At 43.2% G+C, this 24,648-nt stretch overlaps 2 protein-coding genes across 3 annotated transcripts in view; one reads left to right on the top strand and one right to left on the bottom strand.

The window, feature by feature from the left end:
* Positions 1-1,817: 1,817 nt before the first annotated feature.
* On the top strand, positions 1,818-18,565 carry LOC118372306 (SH3 domain-binding protein 1-like). The gene is made up of 18 exons (XM_052472493.1): positions 1,818-2,072; positions 10,207-10,249; positions 11,529-11,633; positions 11,726-11,802; positions 11,894-12,005; positions 12,443-12,519; positions 12,800-12,887; positions 13,001-13,069; positions 13,181-13,271; positions 14,586-14,722; positions 14,856-14,964; positions 15,087-15,168; positions 15,278-15,358; positions 15,700-15,813; positions 16,068-16,165; positions 16,397-16,559; positions 16,680-17,035; positions 17,434-18,565. Exons 1-18 carry the CDS (start codon positions 2,026-2,028, stop codon positions 17,688-17,690), a joined length of 2,106 nt encoding a protein of 701 aa, XP_052328453.1. The 5' UTR covers positions 1,818-2,025; the 3' UTR covers positions 17,691-18,565.
* Positions 18,551-24,648, bottom strand: part of cdc42ep1a (CDC42 effector protein (Rho GTPase binding) 1a) — a 21,813-nt gene continuing 15,715 nt past the window's right edge. For both annotated transcript variants that reach the window (XM_035758164.2, XM_035758163.2), the window contains exon 3: positions 18,551-20,309. In XM_035758164.2, coding sequence (XP_035614057.1) covers positions 19,567-20,309 — 743 coding nt within the window. In that variant the 3' untranslated portion in view covers positions 18,551-19,566. The remainder of the gene's footprint in view (positions 20,310-24,648) is intronic.

Raw genomic sequence — 24,648 nt, 5'->3', positions numbered from 1 at the left:
CGCGGCTTTTGTGGAGCGATGGGTAACGATGCTTCAAGGGTGACTGTTATCGATGTGTGCAGAAGGTCCCTGGTTCGCGCCCTGGTATGGGCGAGGGGACGGTTTAAAACTATACTGTTACATGTGCATGCATAGTGGCAAAAATAAAAAGGTCAATGAGGATACAAGGTCAGCTCCGATAGTCTGTGTGGCTATTTTGTTAGCTATGTAACAGTCTTATGGCATGGGGATAGAAGCTGTTTAAGACCCTGTAGGTGCCAGACTTGATGCACCAGTATCGCTTGGCGTGCGGAAGCAGAGAGAATAGTCTATGGCTTGGGTGGTTGGAGTCTTTCATGATTGTCCTGGCCTTCCTTTCACACTGCCTAATATAGATGTCCTGGATGGCAGGGAGCTCGGCCCCAGAGATGTACTGGGCTTTCCGGGACCACTCTTTGTAGCGCCATGCGATCGAGGTCGATGCCATACCAGGCAGTGATGCAGCCAGTCAAAATGCTCTCAATGTTACAGCTGTAGAACTTCTGGAGGATTTTAAGGCCCGTGCCACGGGAAGAGGCGCTGTTGTCCCTGCTTCATGACTGCATGTGTGTTTAGACCATTTTAAGTCTTAAGTGATTTGGATACAGAGTAACTTGAAGCTCTCGACCTGCTCCACCGTGACCCCGTCAATGTGGATAGGGGTGTGCTCACCCCCCGTTTCCTGTAATCCACGATCAGCTCCTTGGTCTTACTGACGTTGAGGGAGAGGTTGTCGTTCTGGTACCACACTGCCAGGTCATTGACCTCCCTGTAGACCGACTCACCGTCAGCGGTGATCAGGCCTACCACCGTCGTGCTGTCAGCTAACTTGATGATGGTGTTGGAGTCATGCGTGGCCACGCAGTCGTGGGTGAACAGGGAGTACAGGAGGGGACTAAGCGTGGGGCCCCTGTGTTGAGGGTCAGCATGGTGGAGGTGATGTTGTCTACCCTCACCACCTGGGGTTGGCCAGTCAGGAAGTCCAGGATCCAGTTGCAGAGGGAGGTGTTCAGACCCAGAATCCTAAGCTTGGTGACGAGCTTGGAAGGGAGCGTTGGATGACTCTGTGGAGGTCATAGCGGTCCTTCTTGTACTTATTCCTGTCTTCGGCCGTAGCCTCAGGGATGTCTACGATAGCTATGTGTGTGGTATCCCTGTCTTTTAGTTTAGCACCAACCTTGGTGTTAATCCAGGGCTTTTGATTGGAAAGGCAGTAACCCTCACCGTGTGGACAACAACGCCGATACATTTTCTATTGAAGCCGGTGACATTGCAGATAATTACATTTGTGGGGTACAGAGATAAGATAGTCATTCAAAAATCATGTTAAACACTATTATTGCACACAGTGTGAGTCCATGCAACTTATTATGTGACTTGTTAAGAAAATGTTTACTCCTGAATTGATTTAGTCTTGCCATAACAAAGGGGTTGAATTGTTATTGACTCAAGACATTTCAGCTTTTCCTTTTAAATTAGTTTGTAAAAAAAAATAATATCTAAAATAAACATAATTCCACTTTGACGTTATTGGGTTATTGTGTGTTGGCCAGTGACAAAAATCTAAATGTAATCCATTTTAAATTCAGGCTGTAACACAACAAAATGTGGAACAAGTCAAGCGGTGTGAATACTTTCTGAAGGCTCTGTAAATAGGCAGATTACAATATCTAGATGGATATACATCTATGACTCAGATAGATATTACATGATAATGTTTCACATTGTGATATTGGAGAAAAAAAACTCTTCCCCCTGCTGTTGCTTCAGTTGAAGCAACTTCCTCTTCTCTCAGACCTGTGTGACAGTCACATTTCCGAAACAAGAACGAATACTGCTGGATGACAGAGCCGCACACTCACAACACACACAGAAGAAAAACACTTGCATTGGTGCTTGCTAATTGAAATAGTACAGTCACTGGCAAGGTGATACCTGACTGAAGTCCTGGCTGGAGTTCAAGACAGAAGGATAGTTTGTAAGAGGAGGGTCGACTCCTGTGCAACAATGCTGAAATCATTCAACCTCTTAAAGCAGTTAGGATCTGTGGGGAAGTAAGTACTTTCATGTGCCATTTTGGACTTTTTTTGGGGGGGGTAGTTATTACAGAAAATAGAGCTAACAATATAAAATGGGGAATACAATCATGAGTTAATGTACTTCTGTAACCAATGCTACATGTATCAAGTTTTGTGACAATCTAAACTCTAGTCTGGTTCTAAGTTTTAGTCGTATTTTCACTGTGAGCAGCTGTGTGTTGAAGGGAAAACATTTAGACAAACTTTTGGTGAGTGAGGAGTTTGTTAAGAAGAGTCAGCTGAGTTCTACTTAGGACAGGGCATCTTTGGTGTCTGAAGTAAATCTGAGTTTGTTATTGTCAGGCCATCCTTAGTATGAAAGTAAGAAGAACAATGTTATGAATCAGACGGACAGGTGAGAATAGTGGATAACTGTAATGTTTAGTCTGGATGAGTGAGAGATCAGTAATAACAATGAACAGTTGTTTTAGATAGTGTAATGGGCGAGATGACAAGTGCAGTGTGTTTAAATCATGTTTTACTTTGTATGTGGCCTGTGACATAATGGGTTAAAGTGTAAACTTGAAAGCACACCCCCGCCCACAAGATATCCCATGTATCTCAAAAGTCAACTGTGCCCCTGGCTGACCTTTGACCTAATAATGTGACATTTACAAAAGCCAAATCTACATGTGTATGTAGTAGATTATGCTGCAGATTATCTGAAATATGTCATTGAACACCCACGTTGGGTTGTTGATACCCACGCTATCCTGGCTGAGAGCTGAGGGTGTCTGCAGCAGGTTGCCACAGACCAGCTGTGTGTTTGCAGGCCTCTTTTCCACTGACATGTTTTCAGAATATTGACAAGCCCTGCTAACTAACAGGGAGGTTGCACCAGTAGAGAGCCACTTCAGATGAGCAGCTACCTACACTCATCTCACTGACTGACTGACTGTAACCGTAACTATCAAGACACACACACAGGCAGACAACTTTGAACTTTTGTTTAGTTGAAGAAAATAAAAAACAGTTGGAAAATGCTTGAATGTAGAAATAGAAAGTTCTAGTAAAAATGTAGTGTCCATCTGGTGTTGTAACAGGAAAGTTGAAATGAGAGTGAGTGACACAAAAGAGGGAACTTGCTCTTGATGTCATAGGTACTTTCACAAAGATGGTGGGAATATCTCCTGTTATAGATTTCAATCAAAAGACACAAATTCACATGTTTAGGTGCTAATCATGTGACCTAGCTGTGACCTGAGTTGGGGTTCAAAGCTACACCGCAGCTGTTTCACTGCTATCAATCACACTGCTCTCAATGAGCCCAATTCAGACTTATGAAATGCACACCTTTCCTATGCACTTCTCAGTATTTAGTATTCAGATGTACCTTCTGCAGGCGCATAACGGGCTTTGCAGGCGTGGGTCCCCTGCGTGGGCTGAATTAGTTCAATAAAATTGCTAAAAACACTCCCACTTGCTGGCCAACAGATTTTCTCATGGAGTTTTCATTCAATAGAGTTTTCCGTACATTTATCTTAAGCCATCCCTTTAAATAAGGTGTACCTTTACTTATACTTATACTTATAATAGACTCACTAGAATACATGGAGAGAACGGGTTCAGAATTTTAGGATCAATGACAGGAAGCCAACTAAATCAATTCTTCTTCTCAACTGTCCAGTCATTGTGAACCATGTGCCAGGCTCCGGGTTTAAACTGCTATGTGTAGTCTGAGTTCCATAATGATTCAAATAGGCTACATGTCCCAAATTATTGCACAACGTTAGCCTAATATTATCATGTCACAAACTTCAAAATAAGCGTTAGGGATTCCTAAATATGATCCCCAATTAGAGGCGACGATTACCAGCTGCCTCTACTTGGGAACCATACAAAACCACCAACATAGAAATATACATTCTAGAACACCCCCCTAGTCACACCCTGACCTAAACCACTATAGAGAATCCAAGGGCTCTCTATGGTTAGGGCGTGACAATCCACTAATGCTAGCGACCCCAGGAACAATTTACAAGGCCGTGACAGAAGACAGAAAAGTAAACGGAATGGAATGGAATTATGCAAAATGTGGGCTACAAATGGAAGGAAACTAACACTAAAGTGACAGTTCTAAATGTATGTGGGAATTACTGATGGTGGCTCCCGATAGTGGCTAATACTTAACATGATACAAATTCTAAACTAAAACTGAGAAAAGCCCGACATACAGTACCAGCTAAAAGTTTGGACACACCTACTCATTCAAGGGTTTTTCTTTATTTTAAATAATAGGGAAGACATCAAAACTATGAAGTAACACATATGGAATCATGTAGTAACCAAAAGAGTGTTAAACAAATAAATATGCTTTATACTGTATTTTAGATTCTTCAACGCAGCTACACTTTGCCTTGATGACAGCTTTGCACACACTTTGAAAGTTTCTTCAAGTGCAGTTACAAAAATAATCAAGCTCTATGATGTTTTTGGCGCTCATGAGGACCTTCACAGGAAAAGACCCAGAGTTACATCTGCTGCAGAGGATAAGTTCATTAGAGTTACCAGCCTCAGAAATTGCAGCCCAAATAAATGTAACAGACACGTTTCAACATTAACTGTTCAGAGGACACTGTGTGAATCAGGCCTTCATGGTCGAATTGCTGCAAAGAAACCACGACTAAAGGACACCAATAAGATGAAGACTTGCTTGGGACAAGAAACACGAGTAATGGGCCTTAGACCGGTGGAAATCTGTCCTTTGGTCTGATGAGTCCAAATTTTAGATTTTTGGTTCCAATAGCCGTGTCTTTGTGAGACGCAGAGTAGGTGAACGGATGATCTCTGCATGTGTGGTTCCCGCAGTGAAGCGGGGAGGAGGTGTGATGACGTGGTGGGAGCTTTGCTAGTGACACTGTCAGTGATTTATTTAGAATTCAAGGCACACTTAACCAGCATGGCTACCACAGCATTCTGCAGCGATACGCCATCCCATCTGGTTTGAGCTTAGTGGGACTATCATTTGTTTTTCAACTGGACAATGACCCAAAACACACCTCCAGGCTGTGTAAGGGCTATTTGACCATGAAGGAGAGTGATGGAGTGCTGCATCAGATGACCTGACCTCTACAATCACCTAACTTCAACCCAATTAAGATGGTTTGGGATGAATTGGACCGCAGAGTGAAGGAAAAGCAGCCAAAAAGTACTTAGCATATGTGGGAACTCATTCAAGACTGTTGGAAAAGCATTCCAAAGCTGTCATCAAGGCAAGGTTGGCTACTTTGAAGAATCTAAAATGTAAAATATATCTTTTGGTTACTACATGATTCCATATGTGTTATTTCATAGTTTTGATGTCTTCACTATTATTGTACAATGTAGAAAATAGTAAAAATAAAGAAAACCCTTGGATGAGTAGGTGTGTCCAAACTTGTTACTTGTACTGTATAATTGAAGCATTATAACGCACACAAATCAACTCTCTTTCTCCTTTCTCTCTCTCAATTCAGTTGCAATTTAAGGGGCTTTATTGGCATGGGAAACATATGTTTACATTGCCAAAGCAAGTGAAATAGATAATAAACAAAAGTGAAATAAACAAAAAAAAATGTACAGTAAACATTACACTCACAAAAGTTCCAAAATAATAAAGACATTTCTAATGTCATATTTTGTCTACATACAGTGTTATAATGATGTGCAAATAGTTAAAGTACGAAAGGGAAAATAAGTCAACATAAATATGGGTTGTATTTACAATGGTGTTTTTGTTTTCTTAGAGAGACTCTGCATGCATTATTTGGTGTTTTACATTGTACACTGAGAATATTTTTGCGGAATTCTGCATGCAGTCTCAATTTGGTGTTTGTCCCATTTTGTGAATTCTTTGTTGATGAGCGGACCCCATTCCTCACAACCATAAAGGGAAATGGGTTCTGTAACTGATTACATTTTTTTTTTTGCCAGATCCTAATTGATATGTTGAATTTTATGTTCCTTTTGATGGCATAGAAGGCCCTTCTTGCCTTGTCTCTCAGCTCGTTCACAGCTTTGTGGAAGTTATCTGTGGTGCTGATGTTTAGGCCGAGGTATGTGGAGTTTTTTGTTTGCTCTAGGGCAGTGGTTCCCAAACTTTTTATAGTTCCGTACCCCTTCAAACATTCAACCTCCAACTGCGTACCCTCTCTAGCACCAGGGTCAGCGCACTCTCAAATGTTGTTTTTTGCCATCATTGTAAGCCTGCCACACACACGCTATACAGGACATTTATTAAACATAAGAATGAGGGTGAGTTTTTGTCACAACCCGGATCGTGGGAAGTGACAAACACCTCTTATAGGACCAGGGCACAAATAATACTTTCGCTCTTTATGTAGCCATCTTACATATACCACCTTATTTGTTCATAATGAGAGGGGTGTGCTTAAAAGGATGTATATAACTCTGCAATGTTGGGTTGTATTGGAGAGTCTCAGTCTTAAATCATTTTACACACAGTCTGTGCCTGTATTTAGTTTTTCTGCTAGTGAGGGCAGAGAATCCACTCTCACATAGGTGCGTGTTTGCAAAGGGCATCCGTGTCTTAAACAGCACCATTTGTCAAGGCAAGAAACTCTGGCAGTGGCTTCTGATTAAATTCCATTTTCACAGAAGCGCTTGTTGCAATTTCAATGAGAATCTCTTGTTCAGATATCGGTAAGTGGACTGGAGGCAGGGCATGAAAGGGATAACGAATCAGTTGTTTGTATTGTACATTTTAGGAAAGTACCTGTGTAATTGCGTACCCAACTCACTCAGGTGCTTCGCTATATCACATTTTACATTGTCCTTAAGCTTGAGTTAATTTGTACACAAAAAAATCATACAATGATAGAAAGACCTGTGTGTTGTCCTTATTAATGCAGACAGAGAAGAGCTCTAACTTCTTAATCATAGCCTCAATTTTGTTCCGCACGTTGAATATAGTTGCGGAGTCTCGCGGTAATCCTAGATTCAGATCATTCAGGTGAGAAAAAACATCACCCAGATAGGCCAAGTGTGTGAGAAACTCGTCATCATGCAAGCGGTCAGACAAGTTATGAAAACTTTAAGCTCGTCTCTCAATTTTTAAAAAACTATCAATACTTTGTCCCTTGATAACCAACGCACTTCTGTATGTTGTGAAAGCGTTACATGGTCGCTGCACATATCATTGCATAATGCAGAAAATACACGAGCGTTCAAGGGCCTTGCTTTAACAATGTTACCCATTTTCACTAATGTCCAAAACGTCTTTCAAGCTGTCATTTATTCCTTTGGGAGAAAGAGCCTCTCGGTGGATGCTGCAATTTACCCAAGTGGCGTCGGGAGCAACTGCTTGCATGAGCGTTACCACTCCACTATGTCTCCCTGTTATGGCTTTTGCGCCATCAGTGCAGATACCAACACATCTTGACCACCAAAGTCCATTTGATGTCACAAAGGTGTCCAGTACTTTAAAAATAACCTCCCATGTTGTCCTGGTTTTCAGTGGTTTGCAGAAGAGGATGTCTTCATTAACTGACCCCCCATAAACGTAATTGACATATACCAGGAGCTGTGCCAGGCCTGCCACGTCTGTTGACTCATCCAGCTGTAAGGCATATAATTCACTGGCATGTTTGCGAAGCAGTAATTGTTTCAAAACATCTCCAGCCATGTCACTAATGCGTCGTAAAACAGTGTTGTTTGAGAAAGGCATTGTCTGTATATATTTGTTTGTCCTTTTCCCTCAGCATTGTCCCAGCCATATCCACGGCAGCAGGAAGAATGAAGACTTCCACAATAGTATGGGACTTGCCTGTCCTAGCCACTCGGTAGCTCACCATATAAGAAAGTTCTAGCTCCTTCTAATTAATGGTATCTGTTGCTTTTATATGTCTTACTGCTCGAAAGTAGTCTTTATTCTCGCTCAAAAAACTCCTATGTGTTAAGGTTCTTCCGGTGAAGGAGAGGAGGACCAAAATGCAGCGTGGTTATTTCAATTAATCTTTAATAAAAGATAAACACGAACAATACAAGAACCATGCCGTGAAAACCTAAACAGCCTTATCTGGTGCAAACAGAGACAGGAACAATCACCCACAAAACACTCAAAGAATATGGCTGCCTAAATATGGTTCCCAATCAGAGACAACGATAAACACCTGCCTCTGATTGAGAACCACTCCAGGCAGCCATAGACTTTTCTAGATAACCCCACTAACCACAATCCCATAACCTACAACAAACCCCTAGACAAAACACACCACATAAATAACCCATGTCACACCCTGGCCTGACCAAAATAATAAAGAAAACACAAAATACTAAGACCAGGGCGTGACACCGTGGCTTATTTTTCAAATTCTCATGTTTCATTTATAAAGGTCTGTGCAAGAGGGAAGGTTTCCTGCGACAGAGTAACAGTTAATGTGATTGGATGTTAATAATTTGACTAGGCTACCTGTATTTTGACATTGTGTTGTTATTTTTCTGAACAGTAGATGGTTTCATTTTATTTTTGGCAGTGAAACGAGGCTACTCAGGTGAGAAAAAAACTCACCCAAATGTATAGCCCCATTGGAAAATATAAATGTACTGTTTAAAAATGTGAAGAATTAAAAAAAATATATATATATATCAAAATTCAAATCACATTTTTATTTGGCGTACCCCCGACGGCATTGGTACGTGTACCCCAGTTTGGGAGCCCCTGCTCTAGGGCAATGGGGTCTAGATGGAATTTGTATCTGTGGTCCTGGCGACTGGACCTTTTTTGGAACACCATTATTTTTGTCTTACTGAGATTTACTGTCAGGGCCCAGGTTTGGCAGAATCTGTGCAGAAGGTTTAGGTGCTGCTGTAGACCTTCCTTGGTTGGTGACAGAAGCACCAGATCATCAGAAAACAGTAGACATTTGACTTCAGATTCTAGTAGGGTGAGGCCGGGTGCTGCAGACTGTTCTAGTGCCCTCGCCAATTCGTTGATATATAGGTTTAAGAGGGTGGGGCTTAAGCTGCATCCCTGCCCCCCCGCCCTGTGGAAAGACATTTGTGTTTTTTGCCAATTTTAACCGCACACTTGTTGTTTGTGTACATGGACTTTATAATGTCTTGTGTTTTTTCCCCAACACCACTTTCCATCAATTTGTATAGCAGACTCTCATGCCAAATGGAGCCAAAGGCTTTTTTTAATCAACAAAGCACGAGAAGGCTTTGCCTTTGTTTTGTTTTTTTGTTTTTCAATTAGGGTGTGTAGGGTGAATACGTGGTATCTCATTTTTTTGTGGATTGGGGTGATCAGTCCTTGGTTCCAAATATTGGGGAAGATGCCAGAGCTAAGGATGATGTTAAAGAGTTTAAGTATAGCCAATTTGAAATTTGTTGTCTGTATATTTTATCCTTTCATTGAGTATACCATCAACACCACAGGCCTTTTTGGGGGTTGGTCTAACACTTTTTGGGTTAGTCTTTAATCGTTGATTCTAATATTTGTATCTCTCTCTCTCTCTCTCTCTCTCTCTCTCTCTCTCTCTCTCTCTCTCTCTCTCTCTCTCTCTCTCTCTCTCTCTCTCTCTCTCTCTCTCTCTCTCTCTCTCTCTCAGTCTTTCTCTCTCAATTCAATTCAAGGGCTTCATTGGCATGGGAAACATGTTAACATTGACAAAGCAAGTGAAGTAGATAATAAACAAAGTTAAATAAACAATACAAATTAATCTCTCTCTCTCTTTGCCTGTCTCTCTCACTCACTCTGTCTCTCCATCTTCACCTGTAAGTAACCTAAAACAGTGGGTTAGGGCAGTGGTTCTCAACCATGGGTACTAGGACTCCTGGGGGTACCTGACCTATCCACAGGGGGTGGCTTGAGCAGTATCCCTCATCAGCCAACTTCTCCTCCACCCCCCTCCCCCCTCTCTATCTGGCCTGCTTCCTATCTAAACCACAGCAGCCCACAGCATTAGCCTCCACTCTAACTTTAGGATGTTGATCTCATCTGACTGACAGTGGAAGAGCTACATGTGTACTAATCTCCCATAGAGCTGCACTTTGCTGGACCCCAAGAATAGTGGCTGCTGAACTAATGGGGATCCATAATAAATGCACATACTGCAACACACTGCAAAACAAAAACGTCCTGAAAGCCTTTTTTGATTCTTATCAACAGATCACAGGATGCCACTGACCTTCTCACAGAGGATCTGGTTATGGTGAGTTAAATCTGATTATAAAGGGGGATAGAGGATCTGGTTATGGTACATTCAGGCTCATTATAAAGGGGGATAGAGGATCTCGTTGTGGTGAGTTGAGGCTGATTATAAAGGGGATAGAGGATCTCATTATGGTGAGTTGAGGCTGATTATATAGGGGGATAGAGGATCTGGTTATGATACGTTAAGGCTGATTATAAAGGGGGATAGAGGATCTCGTTATGGTGAGTTGAGGCTGATTATAAAGGGGGATAGAGGATCTCGTTATGGTGAGTTGGGGCTGATTATAAAGGGGGATAGAGGATCTCGTTATGGTGAGTTGGGGCTGATTATAAAGGGGATAGAGGATCTCATTATGGTGAGTTGAGGCTGATTATAAAGGGGGATAGAGGATCTCGTTATGGTGAGTTGGGGCTGATTATAAAGGGGGATAGAGGATCTCGTTATGGTGAGTTGGGGCTGATTATAAAGGGGATAGAGGATCTCATTATGGTGAGTTGGGGCTGATTATAAAGGGGGATAGAGGATCTGGTTATGATACGTTAAGGCTGATTATAAAGGGGGATAGAGGATCTCGTTATGGTGAGTTGAGGCTGATTATAAAGGGGGATAGAGGATCTCGTTATGGTGAGTTGGGGCTGATTATAAAGGGGGATAGAGGATCTCGTTATGGTGAGTTGGGGCTGATTATAAAGGGGGATAGAGGATCTCGTTATGGTGAGTTGGGGCTGATTATAAAGGGGGATAGAGGATCTCGTTATGGTGAGTTGGGGCTGATTATAAAGGGGGATAGAGGATCTGGTTATGGTGAGTTGGGGCTGATTATAAAGGGGGATAGAGGATCTGGTTATGATGTGTTGAAGCTGATTATAAAGGAGGATAGAGGATCTCGTTATGGTGAGTTGGGGCTGATTATAAAGGGGGATAGAGGATCTCGTTATGGTGAGTTGGGGCTGATTATAAAGGGGGATAGAGGATCTCGTTATGGTGAGTTGAGGCTGATTATAAAGGGGGATAGAGGATCTCGTTATGGTGAGTTGGGGCTGATTATAAAGGGGGATAGAGGATCTGGTTATGATGTGTTGAAGCTGATTATAAAGGAGGATAGAGGAGGAGGGGGATAGAGGAGGATAGAGGATCTGGTTGTGGTGCATTAAGGCAGATTATAAAGGGGATAGCAGTCGTTCAGTTCACTACGTGAAGGGTGAATACATTTGGGACCTAGCTCACACTGTGAACATAAGACACACTCTATATCTGTCATTTTCATTGGTCTTAGGTGGAGCAGCGGGTGGAGCCAGCCAAGAAGGCAGCGCAGGTTATTCACAAGAAGCTGCTTGGCTGTCTGCAGAGTCAACTAGGGCTGGACACAGAGAGACGAATGGTAACATCTCCTCTTTTTCACCTTTCATCCCTTCCCTTTGACTTGACTTACATCTGTTATGATTATCAATACAAAACTATGTCTCTCTCCAGAAAAAACTCCCTCTCATGCTGCTCTCTGTTAGCATGGCTGAGAGCTTTAAAGACTTTGATGCAGACTCTTCTATCAGGTACTTTATGTAGCCAAACCATTTATTCATCATCCAAATGATCAGTCAAACATTAGTCAATAAATCAATCAGCCTTTTTCCTCTCTGATAGGAAAGTGTTGGAGATGTGTTGCTTCATGGAGAACCATCTGGCCAAAACACTGGCTGAATTTGAGCTGAAGCTGGAGAAGGAGGTTTTGGAGCCTCTCAATAAGCTCAGTGAGGTAAGGGCTGCAGGAGCAAGAGGCTTTCAGACACTTTTGGACGAAAATGAAAGTTTGTGATTATGTAGTATCACATCAAATCAAATCAAATGTTATTTGTCACGTGCGCCGAATACAACAGGTGTTACCTTACCTTCACCTTACCGTGAAATGCTTACTTACAAGCTCTTAACCAACAATGTAGTTTTTAAGAAAAATACTTACTAAATAAAGTTAAAAAATAAAAGAGCAACAATAAAATAACAATATCCAGGCTATATACAGAGGGTACTGGTACTGAGTTGAGGTAATTTGTACATGTAGGTAGGGGTAAAGTGACTATGTACAGTGTAGATAATGAACAGCGAGTAGCAGCAGTGCAAAAAAATGCAAATAGTCTGGGTAGCCTTTTGATTAGTTGTTCAGCATATAAATACTAACTCTGTTTCCATCTGTAGGAAGACCTTCCAGAGATTCTCAAAAACAAGAAGCAGTTTGCAAAACTCACAATGGACTGGCACAATGCACTCAACAAGTGGGTCACACATTCTGTGTGATTGTATTTAGCACTTTAAGATGTTTTATTGTCGCCGGATAGGTGACAGACCCTATATGTTCCAGACCAGTGGAGGTAGTGGTTGACACAGTTCCATTTATTCCATTCCAACCATTACATTGAGCCAATCCTCTTATAGCTCCTCCCACCAGTGTATAGTTCCTTTATACATCTATAATAACTACCTTTGATCAGTATCTCCATTGTGTCCTCTCATTTTCTTTCTGGCTTCCGATCATGAATGACTTTGCCCCTTCAGGTCCCAGGCCAGTACGGGCCCTCAGGCAAAGCAGGACGGGCTGAAAGAAGAGGTGGAGGAGGCCTGGAGGAAACTGGAGAGTATCAAGGTGTTGGATGGTCACTCCTATTACGTGTTACTGTTTAAGACACTTTGTTGTTTCCTGCGGTAGTTTTAGCCTCTTACATACATACTGTTGGTATGGCTATTCATTCTCTACAGGATCAGTACTCTGCAGATCTCTATCACTTTGCCACTAAAGAAGAGGCCTATGCCAACTACTTCATTCGTGTGAGTGTGGCCCGCTAATTGTCCTCTCTTTCAAGTTGTGTTTTACTTTTGTTAATTATCATGTGCTATTAGGAATTCAATTTGATAAGTGCCTGGTTTGTGCCCTCTCAGCTGCTGGAACTACAAGCAGAACATCATAAGAATTCCCATGACTTCCTGGAACGAAACATTACTGAGCTAAAAGAAAGCCACAATCAAACAGGTGAATAGTGTGTGTGTGCGTGTGTGTGTGTGTGTGTGTGTGTGTGTGTGTGTGTGTGTGTGTGTGTGTGTGTGTGTGTGTGTGTGTGTGTGTGTGTGTGTGTGTGTGTGTGTGTGTGTGTGTGTGTGTGTGTATGTATGTATGTATGTATGTATGTATGTATGTATGCATGTATGTACAGTATCAGTGAAAAGTTTGGAGACAACTACTCATTCCAGGGATTTCCACTAAATAAATGCTTCACAGAGTTCAAGTAACAAACACATCTCAAAATCAACTGTTCAGAGGAGTCTGTGTGAATCAGGCCTTCATGGTGGAATGTCTGCAAAGAAACCACTACTAAAGGACACCAATAATAAGAAGAGACTTGCTTGGGCCAAGAAACACGAGCAATGGACATTAGACCGGTGGAAATCTGTCCTTTGGTCTGATGAGTCCAAATATGATATTTTTGGTGTCTTTGTGAGACGCAGAGTAGGTGAACGGATTATCTCTGCATGTGTGGTTCCCACCATCCATGAAGCATGGAGGGGGAGGTGTGATGACGTGGGGGTGCTTTGCTGGTGACACTGTCAGTGATTTATTTAGAATTCAAGGCACACTTAACCAGCATGGCTACCACAGCATTCTGCAGTGATACACCATCCCATCTGGTTTGCGCTTAGTGGGACTATCATTTGTATTTCAATAGGACAATGACCCAACACACTTCCAGGCTGTGTAAGGACTATTTGACCAAGAAGGAGAGTGCTGCATCAGATGACCTGGTCTCCACAATCACCCGACCTCAACCCAATTGAGATGGTTTGGGATGGGTTGAACCGCAGAGTGAAGGAAAAGCCGCCACAAGTGTTCAGCATTTGTGGGAACCTCTTCAAGACTGTTGGAAAAGCATTCTTCATGAAGTTGGTTGAGAGAATGCCAAGAGTGTGCAAAGCTGTCATCAAGGCAAAGGGTGGCTACTTTGAAGAATCTTTGTTTAACACTTTTTTGTTTACTACATGATTCCATGTGTGTTATTTCATAGTTTTGATGTCTTTACTATTATTCTACAATGTAGAAAATAGTCAGATAAAGAAAATCCCTTGAATGAGTAGGTTTGTATGTGTATGAATGTATGTGTGTGTGTGTGTGTGTGTGTGTGTGTGTGTGTGTGTGTGTGTGTGTGTGTGTGTGTGTGTGTGTGTGTGTGTGTGTGTGTGTGTGTGTGTGTGTGTGTGTGTGTGTGTGTGTGTGTGTTTGCAGTTACAATACCCAGGCTTACTTACTGTACATAGTATTTGTCCAGTGTGTCACCAGTATGTGTTACCATAGACTCCCAGAAGAACAACTCTAGGGGGAAGGTATACGGGGAGCCCCTGCTGACGCACCTGTATGACAGCGGCAGGGAGATCGCTGTTCCCATCCAGGAGTGTGTTCACATGCTGCTGCACACCGCCATGAGGGAGGAGGTGAGGACTGAAATTATTCATCTAGTTCATGGTATTCATGTGAATGGGATTTAATTAATTAACTAGCCAGTCTACGATAATGCCCTCCTGGATAAAATTGGTCTCTATCTCTCTCCCTCCATCTCTCTCTCAGGGTCTGTTTCGTCTGGCGGCAGCAGCCTCGGTAGTGAAGAGACTGAAGAGCAGTCTGGATGGAGGAGTCATGAACCACAGCGAGTTCACTGACCCTCACGCAGTCGCAGGTCAGAGAGAATGTCCCTGTTGAAACTACTTCTTATTCAAGGTTTTCAAGTTTCAAATGTGTTTACTTGACTGTACAACAACACGTAGGCATTAAGCAGCATCTTCTATTTTTTCAATGTAGGGGCTTTGAAAAGCTACCTGAGAGAGCTGCCTGAACCTCTCATGACCTTTGAACTCTACAATGATTGGTTTCAAGCAGCAGGGTAAGGTCCTTGATTGGTCTACATCTTAGAAGCATACAGTTTATAGTGTCTTTATATAATTTCTCTCTCCTCATAAAACGTCTCTCTGCCTGTCCCCGTCATTATTTAGGGAGAAAGAATTGACAGACAAACTTGAGCAGTTTAAAATTGTGCTGAAGAAGTTACCATCAGAAAACTACAACAACCTCCGGTACATAGCTCTCTCAGATCTTGACCAGTGGAGGCTGCTGAGGGGAGGATTGCTCATAATAATGTATGGAACGGAGCGAATGGAATTGCAACAAACCATGTGTTTGATGTATCTGATACCATTCTACTCAATTCGGCTCCAGCGATTACCATGAGCCCGTCCTCCCCAATTAAGGTGTCACCAACCTCCTGTGATCTTGAAAGATTCCTGTGTGAAGTTATAAACACTCAAGAATGATGCAGGGTGTGTGATGATTGTGAATATCTTCCTATCTGCCTCTCTCTCTCTGTCTCCGTCTCGCTCTCTCTGTTTCTCTCTCTCTCCCTCCTCCCCTCTATTAGGTACCTGGTACAGTTCCTGTCATGTCTGTCAGAGCAGCAGGCGGTTAACAGGATGAGTCCCAGTAACATTGCCATAGTACTGGGTCCCAATCTGTTGTGGCCTCACATGGAGGGGTGGGTACTACTGACACGGTGACAGAGAGAGGAAACTGAACCACACTGTCTAGCTATCTGTCTGTCATAATAGCCCTGTCTAAGTGTTGTTCACTAGCTGTTGTTACTAATCTGATTAGGTCTGTGTTATTTAGTAGTTGACTTTAACCTCTTTTCTTTCTCCCTCCCTCTCTCTTTGTCTTACTTCAATTTTCCTCTCCTCCATCCAATTCTATACCGGTGTCTATTTTTCTCTATTTTCCTCTCTCTCTCAGGGAGGCAGCGTTGTTGGACATGGCGTCTGCCTCCTCTGTCCAGGTCGTGGCGGTGGTTGAGCCTCTCATAAAATACTCCAGCAGCCTGTTTCCAGAAGGTACAGTACCACCTTCAATGTTCTGTTTACTTATGTTCCGGGGAGGAGTACTGTGAGTCCTTTAAGTGATGAGTTGGTTTGCATGACATTTGTGGAAGTTCGCCACTATGATACCAGAGCGAGCTGCCTGAATGCCTTATGACCATTCATGTTTATCTTACTGTGTTGAGCTAAGCTAGGTAGGTCTATGGATCTTTTATGCAACATGACCTATGTTGTGTTCCTTTCCAGAGGTGGACTTTGAGATTCCTGATCTTCCTGGGGTCTCAGATTTGACCTTGTTAGAACCTGAACCCTCAGAGTCTGGGAAAGAGAACCTTGCCAGAACTACCTCCTCCTCTTCCTTATGCTCTTCCTCTACCCCTTCTCATCCTTCTCTCTGTAAAACAATCAGGTACCACACACACAGACGGAACAGGAATGAAACATTGTCAATAGGCATTTGAACAGAGTTTACTTGTTCACTTTTTAATTATAACAGTGTGCTATCTAACACCAACCGTCTCCTCCTCAGCTCAGGATCACAGAACAGTGGAGGTCTATTCATCTTCAAGTCAGGCTCCTTTGTTCATAGAACCACCACCTGGGGGAACTCTGCCTCAGACCCACCTAGCTCAACCCCACTTACCCGTACCTCAGTCCAGACCCAGAGCACGTTCCCCATCTCAAGCCCAACACTGGTTCACAACACATCCCCACTACCCAGCCCCAAACTGTCTCCTGGCCCAACCCTGGTTCCTTCCCCACCACCGGTGTCTGTCTGCAGTCCGACCCAGAAGCAGAGCCCTGAATCAGAATCACTAGAACCCATCTTAGAGGCCCCACCGGACTCCCCCAAAGCTATACTGACAATCACCTCATCATACAAACGTAGGTGACCCTCCACGGCCATTCCATTACATGCTAATGGTGCATAGTAAAACACAGAACTCATGTGGTAGCGAGCTAACGCTATTTATTGACAGCGCTGAAGTCATCCATAGAGCTCATGTGGTGTCACAGTCCAGCTCAGCATAAGTGGCAAAGTACTGCTCCACTTTAGTACACAGGAAGCCACGTTCTATGGCAGCAGTGGCCAAAATTACCAACGGCTTCTAATGACGAAACTGTTGTCATAAATAACTGTTGCACTACCACAACCAACAGGTTTAGTTTCAGGTCGATGTAAAGACAAATACTCTAATATAATAATGCACATATATAGTCACAATGAGACTTATCCTCAATCAATCCTCAACACCCAACTACCTCTTTCTCTCTTTCCACAGCGAGGAGTTCCTTCTTTCAGCATAAGCGGTCCATCCCTGGTAAAGAGCAGGTGGTCGCTACATACTCCAGACCCAGCACCCCAGCACCTCCAGCCCCAGCAGAGGCACCCAAAACCCAGCCACACCCTGCACCCAAGCCCCTAGCTCCGGTCCTGAAGAAGGCCCCGAACAAAAAGGGTGCAATTAGGCCCCCTCAAATCCCACCACCCAAGCCCCCAGTACTGGTGAGCAAACAGGTGACCTCTATAGCACAGTGATGAGGTAGAGATATAGAGTGTCATCTAAGCGTGTGTAAAGAAGTTTTCTTATGCTTTAGGTACAAATGTAGACTGTAACCTGACATTTGGTGTCACCTTGTTTGGTTGCGTATCAAGGCCAGAGATGTATTGGGCTACTGCAGCCAAGTCCAAGTGCTTTGTTTCACACCCCTTGACTTTTTTCATGTTGTTGAGTTACAGCTTGAATTTAAAATAGATTCCATTTAGATGTTTGTGTCACTGGCCTACACACAATACCCCATAATGTCAAAGTGAAATTATGTTTTTCAAAATTTGTACAAATGAATTACAAATGAAATGCTGAAATGTCTCGAGTAAATAAGTATTCAGCCCCTTTTTATGGCAGTAGAAAAGTGCTTAACAAGTCACATAATAAGTTGAATGGACTCACACTGTGTGCAATAATAGTGTTTAACATGATTTTTGAATGACTACGTTATCTGTAAGGTCCCTCAGTCGAGCTGTACATTTCAAACACAGATTCAACCACAAAGGGAGGTTTTCCTTTGCCTCACAAAGAAGAACACCTATTGGTAGATACAGTTGGTTAAAAAAAAGCAGACATGCCAAAGATGCTTCTACAAAGTATTGACTCAGGGGTGTAAATTCAATATTTCTGTATTTAATTCTCAATACATTTGCAAACATTTCTAAAATCATATTTTCACTTTGTCCTTATGGTGTAGATGTAGATGGGTGAGATTGTTGTGTCTGGAATACGAGGGAATACGAGGGATGTGAGTAGTCTTTGAAGCCTCTGTATATGCATGATATGTTGTGATTTATTTAGAGCTGTTTTGTAGTACAGTATGTTTTCAGACATGTAAATAAAGTATTAATGCTAATTAAAAACATTTTATTGCATGTATTATTATCATTATAGAAATATCATTGGTGTCAACAGCAGCACAGTTATATGGATAGAAGACACTGCTTTAAAAAGAGGATTCAACCATTAGTTGACAGAATAGTAGACAAGCAGGTGACTATCAATTCAAAAAGCAATATGAGTTAGACCCATAATGAATTTGAGAAACATTTCGAAATGGAGTATGATGTTAATATGTGAATTAACAAACGTACTGTCCAAACATTATACTTATACTACAACATTGTACAAAATTACCTTATTCTATTTAACTTCTGAGTACATTTCTCAGGGTTTGTGCTTCACACTGTATCTGTAGCCCAATAAAAAGTGTAAGCACCAGCCAAAATATGATTGTTTTCCTGTAGTTAACGTTATGTTCTAAAACTTAAGATCTCTCTCTTGGTGTAGTGTTTGAATGGCTAGAAATGGCTACTGCTTCATCTTTGTGTCCTGCCTGTTGCATTGAATAGTTCTATGAAGTCACACATTGAGCATTTTGCTCAGGAAGTCCAAACTGACTATATATAACCAGCTGTTAACAGACTTACACACTGTTGAGCAACATCTTTAGTGTTTCCATGGTAACTCCTCTGTGTCCAACGACCACTTTCTCTGGTACACTCTGACACTTTCTACCCCATCTCTTTGTTCGACACTGGTTCCAGTGACCTCTTTTAAAAGCTGTTATTAGCCTGTTCAAGCTCCTTCCATACAGTATGTTCGCTTGGGGAACTGTCAGCCTCCATAATCTTTCAACAAATCGTCTTCTGACGACTTATAAAATTAAATTTCTCCAATGAATATTAGAATATGATGAAGAAGGGTTCAAGGATGACTCAGCTCAAAAAGTTATCCTCATTGATGGAAAAAAAAAATTTCTTATAACAAAAGTATTTACAAGGAATTAAGCAATAATCCCAATCCCATCTGTACTAGGTACTACTGGTTAAAATAATTGTTGTCCATTTAGTCTGTCGGTTCTGTTCAGACTTTGATTTCCTCCTCCTCATCAGGGGTAATGCAGATGTAAGGTGTTTTCTTCATGGTCTGGCCCATGGTCACCTCTCCCTCCAGATCCATAATCTGCTGCCCCTTCAGGGTCCCTCCAACTCCGTAGAGCACCCCCAGCACATCAGTGGCACCCTGGAACCTCTCACTCTCCATAGCAGGCCTCTGTCTAGACGGGGAGCCCATCACTAAATCAGGCACCGCCCCTTTAAGATGCTGCCCACCTCCATTCATCTCCATTCTCCTCGCCTCCTCTTCCTCCTCTTCCCACTCCATCCCATATGGACTCTTCCTGCTGCTACAGTCTTCTCGAAGCAGAGAATCCACCAATGAGGCAGTGGTGGCATCCATCTCCGAGTCCATCTCCGAGCCTTCATTGGTCACAAACACAAATGCAGAGCCGCTTGGCTCTTCTGCCACCCAGGCATGGCTGGGCTCTAGGTGGCCGTTAGGGCTGTCAATCAAACCGAACACCTCGCTCATGAGGGAGGGCCCCAGGTCAAAGGTGAAGGAGGCCATGGAGGTCAGGGACTCATACTGGGTCATGTGACCGGGGTCAGAAGTCAGGGTGGAGTATGCGGAGGACTTCAGGAGGGCGGAGACATCGGTGAGCGAGCAGCCGTGGACATTGGGGGTACAGGAAATAGATCCTCCCTGTTGCGACTGAAGCTCTGCTGAACGGGAGAGGCGGGGCAGAGTGGCGAAACCTGACTCCAAACCTGAGGGGGAGGAGAGACGAGGAGTTTAGTCCTAACATTTTGGTTTGTGAAAGATTATTGACAAGAAACTTAAAAATCTAAAAATCTATTTTACAGGATGAATAAATCAAATTCCAGTTGGCACCCTCGTTCTACCTTCATGAATAATCTCAAAGAAGCTATGCTAGTCTGTCCTGGGAAGTAAAGTGGACTATGCTAGTCTGTCCTGGGAAGTAAAGTGGACTATGCTAGTCTGTCCTGGGAAGTAAAGTGGACTATGCTAGTCTGTCCTGGGAAGTAAAGTGGACTATGCTTGTCTGTCCTGGGAAGTAAAGTGGACTATGCTAGTCTGTCCTGGGAAGTAAAGTGGACTATGCTAGTCTGTCCTGGGAAGTAAAGTGGACTATGCTAGTCTGTTCTGGGAAGTAAAGTGGACTATGCTAGTCTGTCCGAGGAAGTAAAGTGGACTATGCTAGTCTGTCCTGGGAAGTAAAGTGGACGATGCTAGTCTGTCCGAGGAAGAAAAGTGGACTATGCTAGTCTGTCCTGGGAAGTGGACTATGCTAGTCTGTCCTGGGAAGTAAAGTGGACTATGCTAGTCTGTCCTGGGAAGTAAAGTGGACTATGCTAGTCTGTCCTGGGAAGTAAAGTGGACTATGCTAGTCTGTCCTGGGAAGTGGACTATGCTAGTCTGTCCTGGGAAGTAAAGTGGACTATGCTAGTCTGTCCTGGGAAGTAAAGTGGACTATGCTCAGTCTCTGCTGGGAAGTAAAGTGGACTATGCTAGTCTGTCCTGGGAAGTAAAGTGGACTAATCTAGTCTGTCTGAGGAAGTAAAGTGGACTATGCTAGTCTGTCCTGGGAAGTAAAGTGGACTATGCTAGTCTGTCCTGGGAAGTAAAGTGGACTATGCTTGTCTGTCCTGGGAAGTAAAGTGGACTATGCTAGTCTGTCCTGGGAAGTAAAGTGGACTATGCTAGTCTGTCCTGGGAAATAAAGTGGACTATGCTAGTCTGTTCTGGGAAGTAAAGTGGACTATGCTAGTCTGTCCGAGGAAGTAAAGTGGACTATGCTAGTCTGTCCTGGGAAGTAAAGTGGACGATGCTAGTCTGTCCAAGGAAGAAAAGTGGACTATGCTAGTCTGTCCTGGGAAGTAAAGTGGACTATGCTAGTCTGTCCTGGGAAGTAAAGTGGACTATGCTAGTCTGTCCTGGGAAGTAAAGTGGACTATGCTAGTCTGTCCTGGGAAGTGGACTATGCTAGTCTGTCCTGGGAAGTAAAGTGGACTATGCTAGTCTGTCCTGGGAAGTAAAGTGGACTATGCTCAGTCTCTGCTGGGAAGTAAAGTGGACTATGCTAGTCTGTCCTGGGAAGTAAAGTGGACTATGCTAGTCTGTCTGAGGAAGTAAAGTGGACTATGCTAGTCTGTCCTGGGAAGTAAAGTGGACTATGCTAGTCTGTCCTGGGAAGTAAAGTGGACTATGCTAGTCTGTCCTGGGAAGTAAAGTGGACTATGCTAGTCTCTCCTGGGAAGTAAAGTGGACTATGCTCAGTCTCTCCTGGGAAGTAAAGTGGACTATGCTCAGTCTCTGCTGGGAAGTAAAGTGGACGATGCTAGTCTGTCCTGGGAAGTAAAGTGGACTATGCTAGTCTGTCCTGGGAAGTAAAGTGGACTATGCTAGTCTGTCCTGGGAAGTAAAGTGGACGATGCTAGTCTGTCCTGGGAAGTAAAGTGGACTATGCTAGTCTGTCCTGGGAAGTAAAGTGGACGATGCTAGTCTGTCCTGGGAAGTAAAGTGGACTATGCTAGTCTGTCCTGGGAAGTAAAGTGGACTATGCTAGTCTGTCCTGGGAAGTAAAGTGGACTATGCTAGTCTGTCCTGGGAAGTAAAGTGGACTATGCTCAGTCTCTGCTGAGAAGTAAAGTGGACGATGCTAGTCTGTCCTGGGAAGTAAAGTGGACGATGCTAGTCTGTCCTGGGAAGTAAAGTGGACTATGCTAGTCTGTCCTGGGAAGTAAAGTGGACTATGCTAGTCTGTCCTGGGAAGTAAAGTGGACTATGCTAGTCTGTCCTGGGAAGTAAAGTGGACTATGCTCAGTCTCTGCTGGGAAGTAAAGTGGACTATGCTAGTCTGTTCTGGGAAGTAAAGTGGACTATGCTAGTCTGTCCTGGGAAGTAAAGTGGACTATGCTAGTCTGTCCTGGGAAGTAAAGTGGACTATGCTCAGTCTCTGCTGGGAAGTAAAGTGGACTATGCTCAGTCTGTCCTGGGAAGTAAAGTGGACTATGCTCAGTCTCTCCTGGGAAGTAAAGTGGACTATGCTCAGTCTGTCCTGGGAAGTAAAGTAGACTATGCTAGTCTGTCCTGGGAAGTAAAGTGGACTATGCTAGTCTGTCCTGGGAAGTAAAGTGGACTATGCTCAGTCTCTGCTGGGAAGTAAAGTGGACTATGCTCAGTCTCTCCTGGGAAGTAAAGTGGACTATGCTCAGTCTCTCCTGGGAAGTAAAGTGGACTATGCTCAGTCTGTCCTGGGAAGTAAAGTGGACTATGCTCAGTCTCTGCTGGGAAGTAAAGTGGACTATGCTCAGTCTCTGCTGGGAAGTAAAGTGGACTATGCTCAGTCTCTCCTGGGAAGTAAAGTGGACTATGCTCAGTCTCTCTAAAGTGGACTATGCTAGTCTCTGCTGGGAAGTAAAGTGGACTATGCTCAGTCTCTGCTGGGAAGTAAAGTGGACTATGCTCAGTCTCTGCTGGGAAGTAAAGTGGACTATGCTCAGTCTCTCCTGGGAAGTAAAGTGGACTATGCTCAGTCTCTCCTGGGAAGTAAAGTGGACTATGCTCAGTTTCTGCTGGGAAGTAAAGTGGACTATGCTAGTCTCTCCTGGGAAGTAAAGTGGACTATGCTCAGTCTGTCCTGGGAAGTAAAGTGGACTATGCTCAGTCTCTCTAAAGTGGACTATGCTCAGTTTCTGCTGGGAAGTAAAGTGGACTATGCTAGTCTCTCCTGGGAAGTAAAGTGGACTATGCTAGTCTCTCCTGGGAAGTAAAGTGGACTATGCTCAGTCTCTGCTGGGAAGTAAAGTGGACTATGCTCAGTCTCTCCTGGGAAGTAAAGTGGACTATGCTAGTCTCTCCTGGGAAGTAAAGTGGACTATGCTCAGTCTCTCCTGGGAAGTAAAGTGGACTATGCTCAGTCTCTCCTGGGAAGTAAAGTGGACTATGCTAGTCTCTCCTGGGAAGTAAAGTGGACTATGCTCAGTTTCTGCTGGGAAGGTAAGTGGAGAATTCAGAAAGGAACTTCCATAGATGCTCTCCCATCACCAACAGAGGGCAGTGTAAACTATGTCATCAAAGAGTGATGAGTCTTCTGCCAGTTTCAAACACAAGCTCTATCTCTTGAGTTAGACATCACCTCTTAGGCATGTTGTTCTCAGGCCAGATCACTCACATGACCTGTCACACACTAGTGCTCGCATGGCCTACTGGAAACCAACTAGATGCAAGGTACGTTAAGAAACGACTGCATACCCACATAAAAAATACTACAGTTTACTATACTGCCCTACCAAGCAAAAAGGCAGTAACTGCTCATTGCGTGGAACTGAGAAAAATAGCTTTTATTTACCTTGGTTTCACAGTAATCTAGTACAGTTACTGCTAAAAATGACCCCTCATTATCTCCAAAACACAATAGAGGCAGGATACTTGTCCACGTGATTAAGCATGTATTTAATGTAGCAAAATGACATTAACTCATTTTTGACCAAATGAGCAGGTCCTTCCTTTCTGCTTGGTAGGGCAGTATAGAATACTATAGTACTTACAATAGAATTCTATAGTATACTGTAGAATCCTATACCCCATACTGTGGTATCCCTGTAGTGTAGTGCTTACTATATACTTTTTTGTATACTGTAGAATACTATACTACACACAGTACTATCCCTTGATCATGTAGCACTTACTTTAGAACTTTTAGATCGATTGAAGTGCTAGCTAGCTTTACTGCTAGCTGCTAACTTTGTTGATGCTGTTTTGATTTGAACGTGCTGTCCTTGGGAAGCTCATGCCGGGGATTTTCTCTGAGGTCCCCCCTTGATCATGTAGTGCTTATCCGGTGCTTTTCAACTCTTTAGAGACAGCAGGAGCGGTAGAGATACTGTCAATGATCGGCTATGAAAAGCCAACTGACATTTAGTCTTGAGGTGCTGACCTGTTGCACACTCGACAACTACTGTGATTATTATTATTTGACCATGCTGGTCATTTATGAACATTTGAACACCACCCCTCATAGCCTGGTTCCTCTCTAGGTTTCTTCCTAGGTTCTGGCCTTTCTAGGGAGTTTTTCCTAGCCAC

The sequence above is a fragment of the Oncorhynchus keta genome, chromosome 2 (assembly GCF_023373465.1).
Source record: "Oncorhynchus keta strain PuntledgeMale-10-30-2019 chromosome 2, Oket_V2, whole genome shotgun sequence".
NCBI lineage: Eukaryota > Metazoa > Chordata > Actinopteri > Salmoniformes > Salmonidae > Oncorhynchus > Oncorhynchus keta.
This window is presented reverse-complemented; position numbering and strand designations above follow the sequence as displayed.